Source organism: Cynocephalus volans, chromosome 1 (assembly GCF_027409185.1).
Source record: "Cynocephalus volans isolate mCynVol1 chromosome 1, mCynVol1.pri, whole genome shotgun sequence".
Lineage (NCBI taxonomy): Eukaryota > Metazoa > Chordata > Mammalia > Dermoptera > Cynocephalidae > Cynocephalus > Cynocephalus volans.
The window spans coordinates 135158570-135172718 of record NC_084460.1 but is presented as its reverse complement, the minus strand read 5'-3'; the positions used below and the strand labels follow the sequence as shown (position 1 = coordinate 135172718).

Genomic DNA, 14149 nt, shown 5'->3' with positions numbered 1-14149 from the left:
AATATTTTTTTTCAAAAAAAAAAAAAAAAAAAAAACCCTCTATTTCTGTGTATATTAGGAATACCATATATTGGAATATGAGAAAAGATATACATCAGAAAAAAGTAGAGAAGATAATCCAAAAGTGTATTAACAAACAAATTTTCTTTTCTTTTCTTTTCTTTTTAAATTTTAACTTCTCAATATACATTGTAGTTGATGTTCAGGTTCCTTTACTCCTTCCTCCTTCCTGTCTCCCTCTCTCCCCTCCACCCCCACAACAAACAAATTTTCTAACTGCAGAAGGAACTTTCTAAATTTCAACTCAAAGACAAAAGAACAAGAAGTTCTCTGTCATGTCACTGTGTTTACTTTGGTCTAAAATCGCACTTTTCAATATGGTGGTTACTGGCCACATGTGCTTACTGGGCACTAGTTCAAATTTATATGTGCTGTATGCATAAAACACGCGTTGGATTCAAAGACTTTGTATGAAAAAAAGAATACAAAATATCTCAGAGAGTGGGGCAAGATAGCCAACTAGAAGAAGACATCACTTGTCTCTCCCACAAGGACAGAGAATACATTGAACATGAAGCTACACTTGGATGAGAAAAATGAAAGAAGTCGGAGGAGCACATTGAGGGAGAACTGGAGACACTGGTGAGTGCAGAAACTCAGGATAGTCACCAAGAGAGCGAAAAATACTTGGCCAACACTGCCCCATACCCCACTTCAGAATGGCAGGGACATTGGAGGAATTTCTGACTATGGGAAGGTAAGTGGATCTGCTACCCAACCCACAAGGGAGTCTGTGCTGCCCCTTTGGCCATGCACACAAGTGTCAGGAACTGCTGCAGGCACAAGCAGCTGTGCTGGCCTGGGGAGGAACACATGCCACAAACCCCTGGGTCCCAGATTGAGCTTGGGACCAAGATCAGCCCTTGTATTCAGCCCTGTGCCCTGGGAACAGATGGTTCAGTGCAGTGAGGGTGCCACCCTCAGGATGGAGGGGGTCAGTGCATGCTCCTTGAAGACCCAGAAGGCACCTTATTCAGGTGCCACACCTATGTTGGTGCAGCACACATATAATACTTATATCTGTGAGGAGGGAGAGGAGAACACACACACCCATCTCAGGGGTGGCCTCTGTGACCAGACACACCTGTGCTGATAACTCCTGGTGGCACATGCAACTGAGTTGACCCAGGGAGGGCCAGACACTAAATTACCCTCACCCCCTGGGCCTCAGACTTTTGCAGTGGTCAAAGATTTGAGATCAGCTCCAAAGGAATACAATACTTCTGCAGTACAAGACCCCAAACAATAGGAAATCTACGACATGAATGAAAAGGAATTTTAAACAACAGTCTTAAGGAAACTCAATGATATATAAGAAATCTCAGATAGACAACACAATAAAACAAAAAACCAATCCAGGATATGAAAGAGGAACTTTATAAAGAGATAAATATCTTTAAAAAGAATGAGGTAGAACTCATGGAACTGTAGGATTCATACCACAAAATAAAAGAAATGCAACTGAAGGCTGAAGCAACATGCTAGAGCAAGAAGAAGAAACAATTTCTGACCTTAAAGACAAGCTTTTTGAAATAATCCATGTGGCCCAAAAAAAAAAAAAAAAAAAAAAAAAAAAACAAAGAAGAATTTTTTAAAATGAAGAAAACCTAAAAGAGCTGTCAGACAACCTTAAAAGTACAAATCCAAATTATGGTTGTTCTGGAAGAGAAGAAAGAAAAAGTCATTGAAAACCTTCTCAGTAAAATAATAGCAGAAAAATTCCTAGGTTTGGGGAGAGATATGAACTTCCAGTTACAAGAGGCTCAAAAATCTCCAACTAGATTCGATCAAAAGAGGTCTTCTCTGAGACACATTATAGTCAAATTGTCAAGAGTCAAAGACAAAGAGAATCCTAAAAACAACGAGAGAAAACATCAAGTCACCTATAAAGAAGCCCCCATTAGAGTAACACCAGATTTCTAAGCAGAAAGCTTACAGGCCAGGAGAGATTGGGATGATAGATTCAAAGTACTGAAAGAAAAAAAAAACAACAAAAAACTGCCAGCCAAGAATACTATACTCAGCAAGGCTATCTTTCAGAAACAAAGGAGAAATAGTGTATTTCCCAAACAAGAACTGTGGGAGTTCACCACCACACAACCTGCCCTACAACAAAACTTCAAAGGTGTCTTGCATTTGGAATCCAAAAAACAATAATCACCATCATGAATACACAAGAAAAGGGCCAGCCTGTGGCTCACTTGGGAGAGTGTGGTGCTGATAACACCAAGGCCACAGGTTCAGATCCCTATATAGGGATGGCCACTTAGATCACTATGGAGAGTGTGGTGCTGACAACACCAAGTCAAGTGTTAAGATCCCCTTACCAGTCATCTTAAAAAAAAAAAAAATGAATACACAAGAAAGAACAAAACCCACTAGTAGAGCAGATATGCAACAGAGAAAGAGAAATAAACTGCATCTTACCATTTAAAAAAACCAACAAATACTGAAGACAAACAATAAAAGGGAAAGAAAGTAACAAAAGATACTTAAGCCAACCATACAAAAATATTAAAAATGCCCAGAATAAGACAGTACATTTCAATAACTACCCTAAATGTAAATGGATTGAATTCCCCATTCAAAAGACATAGACCGATTGAATGGATTAAAAATAAGACCCAACTATATGCTATCTACAAGAAACTCACCTCACCCATACAGACTCACAGAGACTAATAGTGAAGTGATAGAAAAAGATATACCACACAAATGGAAAGCAAAACAATAGCAATAGCTACAGGAAAGCAATAGCTACAGGAGTAGCTATTCTTATATCAAATAGAAGAGACTTTAAACAAAAAACCATAAAAAGAGACAAAGTTCATTATATAATGATGAAAGGATCTATCCAGCAAGAAGATATATCATAAATATATACACATCCAACCTGGTGCACCCAGATATATAAAGCAAACACTATTAGCCCTAAAGAGAGAGATTGATCCCAATACAATAATAGTTGGGGACCTGAACACTCCACTCTCAACGTTATATAGATCATCTAGGCAACAAATTAACAGAGAAACAAAGGATTTAAACTACGCTTTAGACCAAATGGACTTCGTAGACATCAACAGAACATTTCAACCAACAACTACAGCATATACATCCTTCTCATGAGTACATGGAACATTCTCAAGGATAGACCACATCTTAGATTACTGTATTATTCTTTTTCTGTTGCTTATAACAAAATACCCGGAACTGGGTATTATATAAAGAAAACAAAATTTATTGCTTACAGTTTCAGAGGCTGAGAAGTCCAAAGTTGAGGGAACAAATCGGCTGAGGGTCTTCTTTGTTGTTGGCTTTACATCAATAGAAGGGTTCCACATGGCAGAAAATGGCAGAGCAGAGAGAGAGAAATAGATAGCTCCTCATGTACTCTCCTTTCTAAAGTTCTCAGAACCATGCCCCTGACCACCATTATTAATCCATACAGTATGGCATGGTCCTATGATCTAATCACTTCTTCAAGGCCCCAACTTTCAATTACAATAATAGAATTTCCCATCTTCAACAGTTACAGTAGGGATTTAAGTTTCAGTGAGGTTGGTGGGGCATCTAGTCTACAGCAGTTACAAACCAAGTCTCAACAAGTTTTAAAAAATTGAAGTCATTTCAAGTGCCTTTTCAGAACACAATGGGTTAAAACTAGAAATCAATAACCAGCAAAACTTTGGAAACTATACAAATATGTGGAAATTAAACAATATGATCCTTAATGACCTATTGATCAGAAAAGAAAATAAACAGGGAATCAAAAAATTTCTTAAAACTAACAAGAATAAAGATACATCATACCAAAACCTATGGGATACTGCAAAAGCAGACTAAGAGGGAAACTTACTGCAATAAATGTTTACATCAAGAGAATAGAAAGTCTCTAAATAAAAAACCTATCATCATACCTCAAAGAACTAGAAAAACAAAAACAATCCAATCCCAATATTAATAGATGGCAAAAAAAAATATGGAGATCAGAGCAGATCTAAATAAAATAGAGACTCAAAAAAATGATACAAAAAATGATCAATGAAACAAAAAGTTGGTTTTTTGAGAAGATAAAACAAAATAAATAAACCATTAGCTCGGCTAACTTAAAAAAGAAGAGAGAAGAACCAAATAATAAAAGTCAGAAATAAAAAAGAAGACATTCCAAACAATACCACAGAAATACAAAGAATCATTTGAGACTATTATGAAAAACTTTACACCAAAAACTTTGAAAATCTGGGGGAAATGGATAAATTTATCAGAACATACAAACCACCACACTGAACCAAGAAGAAATAGAAAACCTGAACAGCCAATACAAACAACAAGATTAAAGCAGTAATCTGCAATCTCCTAAAAAAGAAAAGCCCAGTACCAGATGGCTTCACTGCTGAATACTACCAAACCTTTAAAGAAGAACTAATACCAAATCTCTTCAAACTACTCCACAAAATTGAAATAGAGGCTATTCTCCCAAACTCATTCTATGAGGCCAGCATCACCCTGATACCAAAATCAGAAAACAATACAACAAAAAAAGAAAACTACAGGCTAATATCCTTAATGAACATAGATGAAAAAATCCTCAAGAAAATATTAGCAAACAGAATGCAACAGCACTTCACAGAGATTATAAATCATGATCAAGTGGGATTCATCCCAGGGATACAAGGATGGTGCAATATATGCAAATTAATAAATGTGATACAGCATATCAGCAAAATCAAGGACAAAAACTATATGATCATTTCAATAGATGCAGAAAAAGCACTTGACAAAATTCAACATCTCTTCATGATAAATACTTGCAATGAATTAGGTATAGAAATATATGACAAACCCACCCCCAATATTATTCTGAATGGGGAAAAGCTCAAAGCTTTTCCTTTAAGAAAAGGAACAAGACAAGGATGCCCGTTTTCACCATTCCTATTTAACATATGTAGTGGATTGAATTATATCCCCTCAAAACTCATCAAAGCTTAAACTGTGTCCCCCAAGTTTTATGTATTAGAAACTTAGCCCCCACTGTGACTGTTAGGAGGATGGGAAATCCTATTGTGGCAATTGAAAGATGGAGCCTTAAAGAGGTGATTGGATTGTAAGACCATGCTGAGTGAAGGGATTAAAAACGGTGGTCAGGGGTATGGTTCTGAGGGCTTTGAAAGAAGAGGAGAGTCTCTCTCTTCCTCCTCCCTCCTCTCTCCTCTCTCTTCCCAGCATCTTGCAATATGAGATCCCTGGGTCACTGTCACCACCAGATGGACTTTGGACTTCCCAGCCTCAGAACTGTAAGTAGTAAATGTTGTTTTTCTTCATAAATCACCCAGTTTCAGCTATTTTATCATAAGCAACAAAAATGGACTAATACACATAGTATTGGAAGTACTAGCCAGAGCAATCAGGCAAAAAAAAGAAATAGAGGCTGGCTGGTTAGCTCAGTTGGTTAGAACACAGCCTTATAATACCAAGGTCATGGGTTTGTATACCCTTATCAACCAGTTGTCAGAAAAAAAAGAAGAAGAAGAAGAAAGAGAAACAAACAAAAGACACCTGAATTGGAATAGACAAAGTCAAATTGTCCCTAGTAGCAGATGACATGATTCTGTGTATAGAAAAACCTAAAAACTCCTAGAGCTAATAAAATCCTTTTTATGCTTCTGGCTTTATTTTTTTGCTCAGGATCACTTTGCTTATTTGGGGACTTTAGTTGTTCCATATGAATGTGAGGATTGTTTTTTCTATTTCTGAGAATAATGTCATTGGTATTTTGATGGGGATTGCATTGAATCTGTAGATCTCTTTGGATAGTATGGACATTTTTACCATGTTTATTCTTCCAGTCCAAGAGCATGGAATGTCTTTTCATCCTTTTGGTGTCCTCTTTAATTTCTTTCAGCAGTGATTTGTCGTTCTCATTGTAGAAATCTTTCACCTCCTTGGTTAAATTAATTCCTAGGTATTTTATTTTGGGGTAGCTATTTTATGTGTGTCTTTCTCATTTCATCTCTCTCTCCTTTGGTAGGTATTGTAAATGAGCTTGCTTTCTTGACTTCTATTTCTGATAGTGTGTTGGTGAATAAAGACACTATTGTTTATAGCATAACACTACCTGACTTCAAATTATAGTATAAAGCTGTAGTAACCAAAACAGCATGATAATGGCAAAAAAAAAAAAAAAAAAAAAAACAGACTCTTGGACCAATGGAACAGAATAGAGAATGCAGAATTCAACCCAGGTAGTTAAAGCCAAATTGATCTTTGATAAAGGCACTGGGAACATACATTGGGAAAAAGACTGTCACTTTAATAACTGGTGCTGGGAAAACTGGACATCCATACATAGAAGAATAAAACTAGACCTGTACCTTTCTCCATATATCCAAATCAACTCGAAATGGATTAAATACTTAAATATAAGACCTAAAACTATAAAACTCCGAAAAAAAAACATAGGGAAAACACTTCAGGAAGTAGGACTGGGCAAAGATTTTATGAATATGACCCCAAAAGCTCAGGCAACAAAAGGAAAAATAAACAAGTAAAATTCTATCAAACTAAAAAGCTCTTGCACACAAAAGAAACAATTAACAGAGCAAAAAATCCTACAGAGTAGGAGAAAATATTTGCAAACTATGCATCCGGCAAAGGATTAATCTCCAGAATATACAAGAAACTCAGTCAACTTAACAACAAAAAAATAAGTAACCTGATTAAAAAATGGGCAAAGGAACTGAATAGACATCTCTCAAAGGAAGATAAGTGGTCAACAAGTTCATGAAAAAATGCTCACCATCAAATCAAAATGCAAATCAAAACCACATTGAGATATCAAATGTCAATTATCAAAAACATCTCAATTATCAAAAAGACAGAGAATAACAATTGTTGCTGAGGATGCAGAGAAAGGGGACCAACAGTGCAGGAGGGACTGTAAATTAGCACAGCCATTATGAAAAACAGTATGGAGGTTTCTCAAACAACTACAGATAGATCTACCAGGTGATACAGCAATCCCACTGTAATCCACCCAAAGGAATGGAAATCATCATGTTGAAGGGATACCAGCACTCCCATGTTTGTTGCAGCTGTATTTACAAAGGCCAAGATATGTTATCAACATAAATAACCATCAACAGATGACCGGATAAGGAAAACTGTTGTATATATACTTAATGGAATATTACTGTAAAGAAGAATGAAATTTTGCCTTTCACAGCAACATGGATGAACGTGGAGAAAATTACATTAAGTGAAAGAAGCCAGGAGCAGGAAGGGAAATACCACATGTCCACACTCATAAGTGGGAACTAAGAAATTGATAAAGAAAGCAAGAAAGCAAGAAGGAAAAAGAAAAAAACAACAATCACAAAGGTACGTTGAACTTTCAGAAGTAGAGAATAGAACTGTGGTTACTAGAGGTGAGAAAGGAGGAGGTAGTTAGGGAGAAATTGGTCTATGGATACAAAGATTGATTACTCTTGTAATGATGAATATGCTAATTATCCTGATTTTATCATCACATATTGTACAAAAATACTGATAGCCAACTCCATACCCCATACATATGTATAATAAATTGCTTCAAATAAAAAAATAAATGCAAAATTTCTAAAATCTCATCAATACTTTTCATATTAAAATTAAAATAATATTTTGGATATATTGCATTAAATAAAGCCATTATTAAAATTAATTTCACCTGTTTCTTTTTACTTGATATGGCTATTTAAAAATATAACATTAAGCAGGTGAATTTACCATAGCTCTCATTACATTTCTATTGGACAACACCAGCATATAAAATGAATCACATTGGATTAAGTTACTTTTAAAATAGCTCTAGAGTCCTGAGACTAAAAGACTGTAGGCTCAAGCTACTAAGTTTTAAATAACAAAGTCTTTTCAAGAAACCTAGCTTTTGTCACTATTTCATTCTTTCTCCACACTTTTTCACCCAGGCCTCCCGGTATCTTTTCATTCTGTTTCCTATGAATTCCTAAAAGTCAAAAAAAGAATGAATGTGTCTATTTATTTACTATAAACTAAAAACACACAGTTCACAGGGCCATTCTGGACAAATAACAAAACTGCCATTTGCTCCTATTCCATTTTGCTTTATTCTATCCTGATGTCTGTCCATTTTTAATGATCTGTAATAAATAATGAACTCCATGGGGTTTTTCAGCTTTAACATCTATAAAACAGAACCTTAGAAGTCTTACATTCCAGTGGTCCCCAAACATGCTGGCACCTCTGAATCACCTGGAGAACATTTGAAAATTATTGATTCCTAGTCTTAAGATTCTGACTCTGTAGATCTGGATAAGAACCAAGATCCTATAGTTCTTAAGAAGCTTCCCCGGCCACTCTGAGGCTGACACAAAGTTTGGGAACCACTGGTCTAGCCTAACTTACTTCATCTGTACCTGCGGCAAAATGAATTGTTCCATGGTATGGCCCAGTGGCCTCAGACTTGGAACCTGGAGGCAGGACTCCTAATTCCAGGTCATTGCCATTGTTGAGAAACATTCTATAAAACACACGTTACTCACTCCTCAAGAGCCCCAGCAACCAGTATATCTTCCTTGTCAGTTTTAACATCCAACTCTGGTTCTCCACTAAGCAGAAGCTTCAAGTTATAAATAACCAGCAAAGTGCCTGGTAGAAAAATAAATGTTTGACTTGTCAGTTTTTTAAATACACTAAATGCTAGTCATTGTGCTATTATCTCATCTATGGGACTGAGTCTGCTATAAACCAAATTTCTTTTTTGTACTTCAATAAATAATATATTGAAATTATTTGTTTAAGTTCCAAGATACATGCCTTATAGCCAATTCCACTTTCTGCCAAAGAGTTTTGAGTTTCTATATAACTGTGCTTCTTATTACTATCCAATTCATTGCAAGTCTTTCAATGTGGACTCAAACTTTGCACGCTTTTCATAATTTGCATTATGAAAATGTTTAGAAGCCTGAGCCAACTTTGCATTATAGGTGAAGCTGTCATTGGTGGAACTGAAATCAATGCATATAAGAACAAAGATGAGTTTTAAAAATTTGTTCAATATTGCTTTTAGACTTTATAGCAGGTATTGGCAAACTTTTTCTATAAAGGGCCAGATAGTAAATATTCCAGGCTGTGCAGGTGGTGTGGTCTCTGACACAACTGCTTACAACTCAATACTGCCATAGCAACATAAAAGCAGCCATAGAGAATACATAAATGAATGTGTGGGGTTGTGTTCCAATAAAACTTTACTTACAAAAACAGGTAGGGGGACAAAATTGACCTGTGGCCGTAGTTTGCTGACCTCTGTCCTAAGGCATGGTTAACAAAACAGTTCAAAATCTTTACAAAGTTGATTATGATATAAAGACAAACAAGGTTGTCAGAGAAATTAAAAAGACAATTAATTATACTTTTTTTTTTTTTTTTATTTCTTAAACACAGAAAGAACATGGACTCTGGAGCTTAAATACCTGTGTCTAAATCCTGGATCGACTATTTACTATTGCAGTGACCTCAGATAAACTTCCTAATATCTCTAAATCTGATTTTTCTAAAATAACTTAATTTTTATAAAGCATTTGAAAAAGTATACAGGAAATAGGAAACCCTTCATTAGTACTTGCATTTCACAATTAGAAGTCAACTAAGGGCCAGCCCATAGCTCACTTGGGAAAGTGTGGTGCTGATAACACCAAGTCAGGGGTTAAGATCCCCTTACCAGTCATCTTTTAAAAAAAAAAAAAAGAAGTCAACAATATATCATAAATATGTTGATGAGATGAACACTTATTTACTTGCCACTATTTTTCTTCTATGACAAAGAGAAACAGATAACTTAAAACATCACTTTTAAGCAAAATAAAAAAGGTTGGAGAAGAAATTTTGGAGGTAAAGTAGGCCAAGTCAGAAACAAATTTCTCAAAATTTTACTATAAACATTACATAAGTCAAAGAGTTGCAAAAAGCAGCATACACATAGGTTTCTCTAAGGTAGGGTTATTTTTGCTTTTGGTTATAAAAAATGGTGAAGTCTGGTGAAAGATCGACACTGGAAAATATCAATAGACAGTGTATTCTACATGTTGAGAAGAAAGTTCTTGGAGGTTGAAAGAATGGGGGAAATATCTGTTAAACTGAAGAAGAAAGTATTTGAAGCTTTTGCTAACCCTGCCATGGAAACATGGATTCCTTATTTTAAAAATTGCTAAATCTCTGATAAACCTGGGATCACCTCATCTCGGATGCTGCAATAAGTGTCTCCTAACTTTGCTATATGATGCAGGGACTGTGGAGTCCCCGTGGTCACAGCTGGTATCATCTTTTTCTTATCCAGTTTCATCAAGCTCATGTAAGTAAAACCTTTCTCCCAGTGTCAGGGATTTACAGTAATTCATGTTTGTATTCTCTTCAAACAAAACTCATATGGATAAAATGAATGTCCCAACATGAGATTCCATGTGAAATTATTAATCCAAAAAATATGACAACAAATGTATAGTGTCTTTCATAAGACACTAAAAACAAATACTTCCATCAAAATTTCAGACTTCTAATGATCTTACCACATTTTCCATAGATCACATCAAATTGCTTCATCAATTCAGCTTTGGTGTTAAATGGGGAGTATTTATAAATTACAGACAATTCCATGGAGAACTTTTGGGGATCATCTGTGACAGCTTCTCTTGTTCTTGTGAACCATGAAGGTATTGGAACGACAACCTATTAAAAAAAAAAAACCGCACATTAATTTATTATGAAACACACAAAAACCATAATCCTTTTGTTTGATCCTAATTCATTCCACTTCTCATTCAGACTAATTAAAAAACAAAGTTAAAAGCTTATTTTCCTCCTGTATTCTCCTTTTATAAAGAAACAAGTATCAATTACATATGCTCAGGGTTTCATTTTCATATACTCCACTGCGGAATGCGGGGACAGATGGTGTCTACTTCAGCTCCCTCTGGAAAGATGGGTAGAAAGGTGGAGGAAACAACAGTATCAGAATTTTAGAAGCTGAAAAGCAGATGACAACATATGTAAGAAAAGCTACCCAAAGCCTATGACAGAAAAGGGAAGACTCAGCCTGATTTACAATTCAGAATCCCTCCCCTGAAAGGCTCTTGTGCTATCGTCTCATCTATGGGACTGAGTTAACTCTGGAGGTGGGAAAGGGGACAAGAGCTAGAAGTAGCATTTATTTTCCAATCTGGCAACAGCTCCTCCCCCATCCCCACAGACCCTGGATGTTTATCTCTGGAAAGAGCCTAACAACGCATTTGTGAACTAGAGGGCATACCAGGCACTCCTGTTGGGGAAACTGAGTGAAAACATACATATCAGATGCTGAGAACCTTAGATCTCTCTCCTCCCTCAGGAGCTAAGCCCTCAGATAGAAGACCATGGGCGTCTTCTCTGAGAAACCAGACCAGTCCAGAAGGAAAGACATAAAGAAAATTACATTGAGGATTCCCCAATAAAATAGCCCAGTTAAATCACATTACTGTGACACTCACAGCTGCCAAGACCCACTCATACTCTCAAAGCTTTTCAACCAGCATTTTATTGAACTAATCTTTAAAGTGTTCAGGATTAATAGCCATCCAAGAAAAGCCTCTAATGTAATGAATAGAGACCGAATAAACAAGTATTAACAAAGCCAAGTCGGTGAAACAGAAACCATAGAGGAAAGACGAAAACTTCAAAGCAGAAAAAGATCGATTATTGTTAATATCTTTGAGAGCTATAAGAGAAAATACTGTATCCATGAAACAAGAACTAGATATCTTTGAAAAAGGAACACTGGGATAACAAAAAAAAAAGACTTCTTGGAAATTAAGAATATGATTACAGAAAAAAAAATTATATGAAAGGGTTGGAAGATAAATGTTAGAAAATCTCCCCGAAAACAAAATAAAAAAAATTTTTTTTTTAAGGAGAAAAAATCAAGAAAATTAAAGAACCATTTCCAGAAGTCCAAGAGATAAAAAATGGGAGTTGCAAAAGGAAAGAGACTATGACTAGAAGAAAATCGTCAAATGTTACCTGAAACTATCCCAGAATTGAAAGAGATCAGTTTCCAGATTGAAAAGATCCAAGTGCCCATCAAAATGGATGTAAATAGACCACACAAAGGCAAAACACTGAAATCAGAACATCGAGGACAAAGAAGATTCTTTTGACCTTCAAAAGTAGAGGAAGGAAAAAAAAAATCGGTCATATATAAGATTAAGGAATTATGATGGATATAGACTCCTTAATAACAACAGTAGAAACTAGATAATGGATCAATGCCTTCAAAACCCTGAAGGAAAATGAATTCCAACCTAGAAATAATACCAAGCCAAATTATCACTAAAGGTGAGAGTAGAATAAAAACATTGGAAAGCATGCGAGGTCTCAAAATATTTTACCTCCCATGCACTCCTGCTCAGAAATCCACTGGAGAATATGTTGCACCAAGAAGGGGAAGTGAGTTACAAAAGAAGACATGAGATTTTGGATCTGAAATCTGACACAGAAACCAAGGGAAAGGAGTCACAGGATGATGTGATTTGCAAGGCAGATCCTAGGATGTTAGCCAAACACCAGCCATGGGAAGGAGGAGCGTGAGCTGCAGTGTGTGAGGAGGTTCCGGAGCAGCCGAACAGGAAGATAGAACTAACCAGACAGTAGTTTGGGACTGGGGTTAATGGTTGCTTATAACAAAATACCTGCCACTGGGTGATTTATAAAGAAAACAAAATTTATTGCTTACAGTTTCTGAGGCTGGGAAGACCATCTGGTAGTCGTGACAGTGACCCAGGGATCTCACATTGCAATGTGGTGGAAGCAGAGAGAGCAGAGCAGAGAGAGCAGAGAGACTCTCCCTTTCTTTTAAAGCCCGCAGAACCATGCCCCTGACCACCATTTTTTTTTTTTTTTAAATTTTATTTTGTCGATATACATTGTGGCTGATTATTGCTCCCCATCTCCAAAACCTCCCTCCCTCTTCCTTCCCCCCTCCCCCTCAGCAATGTCCTTTCTGTTTGCTTGACTGACCACCATTTTTAATCCATTCACTACTACATGACCCTACAATCCAATCACCTCTTCAAGGCTCCACCTTTCAGCTACCATAATAGGATTTCCCACCCTCCTCAGAGTCATAGTGGGGTTTAAGTTTCTAATACATAAAACTTGGGGGACACAATTCAAGCTTCAATAAATTTTGGGGGGACTATTCAGTCCACTACAATGGTGATACATATGAACATGGAAAACTAAGCAAAAATTCAGTGATAGTGATAAGTGTATAGAAAACTAAGAAGTCAATTAATTCCAGGGGAAACAAAAAATTGCACATGAAAGGGAAAAAAATAGTTTATGATACTGTATAATGTGACTAGTATTTATACAGTCTTATAATGTAAATACTGAACATTGGCAGAATCAACATTACAATAGTAGAGTTATGTTGAGAACGGGAGATTGGAAGGCTCGGTATGTGTGATAGGAGCAGAGAAAAAAAAGACAAATCCTCTTTTACAGTGGGAGGTTAAAAGATAATGCCTAAATAAAATCAAGTAGCAACACAAGCATGCTACTTAGAGACATGCAGGTAAATATTGAAAGAATTAGCTAATATTTTTGAAAGAAGTTGCCTCTGTGGAAAGTAGAAATGAGAAGAGGTTGCTGTTTTCAGTTAAAAAAAAATGGCACATTTTAGAAAAGCTATAACCTCAGCTTTAGCCCAATTTCCCTTTACATACATAAAGTGCAACATAGATGCTTAAAGCATCATTTGTCCTCACATCAGGCTCCCACTCATCCCCTCCTTATTGCCCACAGACGACTCCTCTAATTCAGCTCCACCCCTGCTGGGGGTCTCACACCTCCACACTGTCTCTCCACACCCAATGGGTATATCGGCATCTCCAGGTCTGAGCCTTGCTGTGGGGTGTTTTTTCCCCCACACATCAGTTTTTCCAGCTGCAATATGTACTCTCTCCATAAAACCCTCATTGGCCACTCAAGGCTCTGTAATCTCTCCATCCATGATATTGCTTTTGACAATCTGGTAATAGCA

General features: G+C 36.5%; 1 protein-coding gene across 1 annotated transcript in view; it reads right to left on the bottom strand.

Moving 5' to 3' along the window:
* MORC1 (MORC family CW-type zinc finger 1) overlaps positions 1 to 14149 on the bottom strand; it is a 175321-nt gene that overhangs the window by 142151 nt on the left and 19021 nt on the right. Inside the window, 2 exon segments of the mRNA XM_063113301.1 lie at positions 8619 to 8724; positions 10641 to 10800. Coding sequence (XP_062969371.1) covers positions 8619 to 8724; positions 10641 to 10800 — 266 coding nt within the window.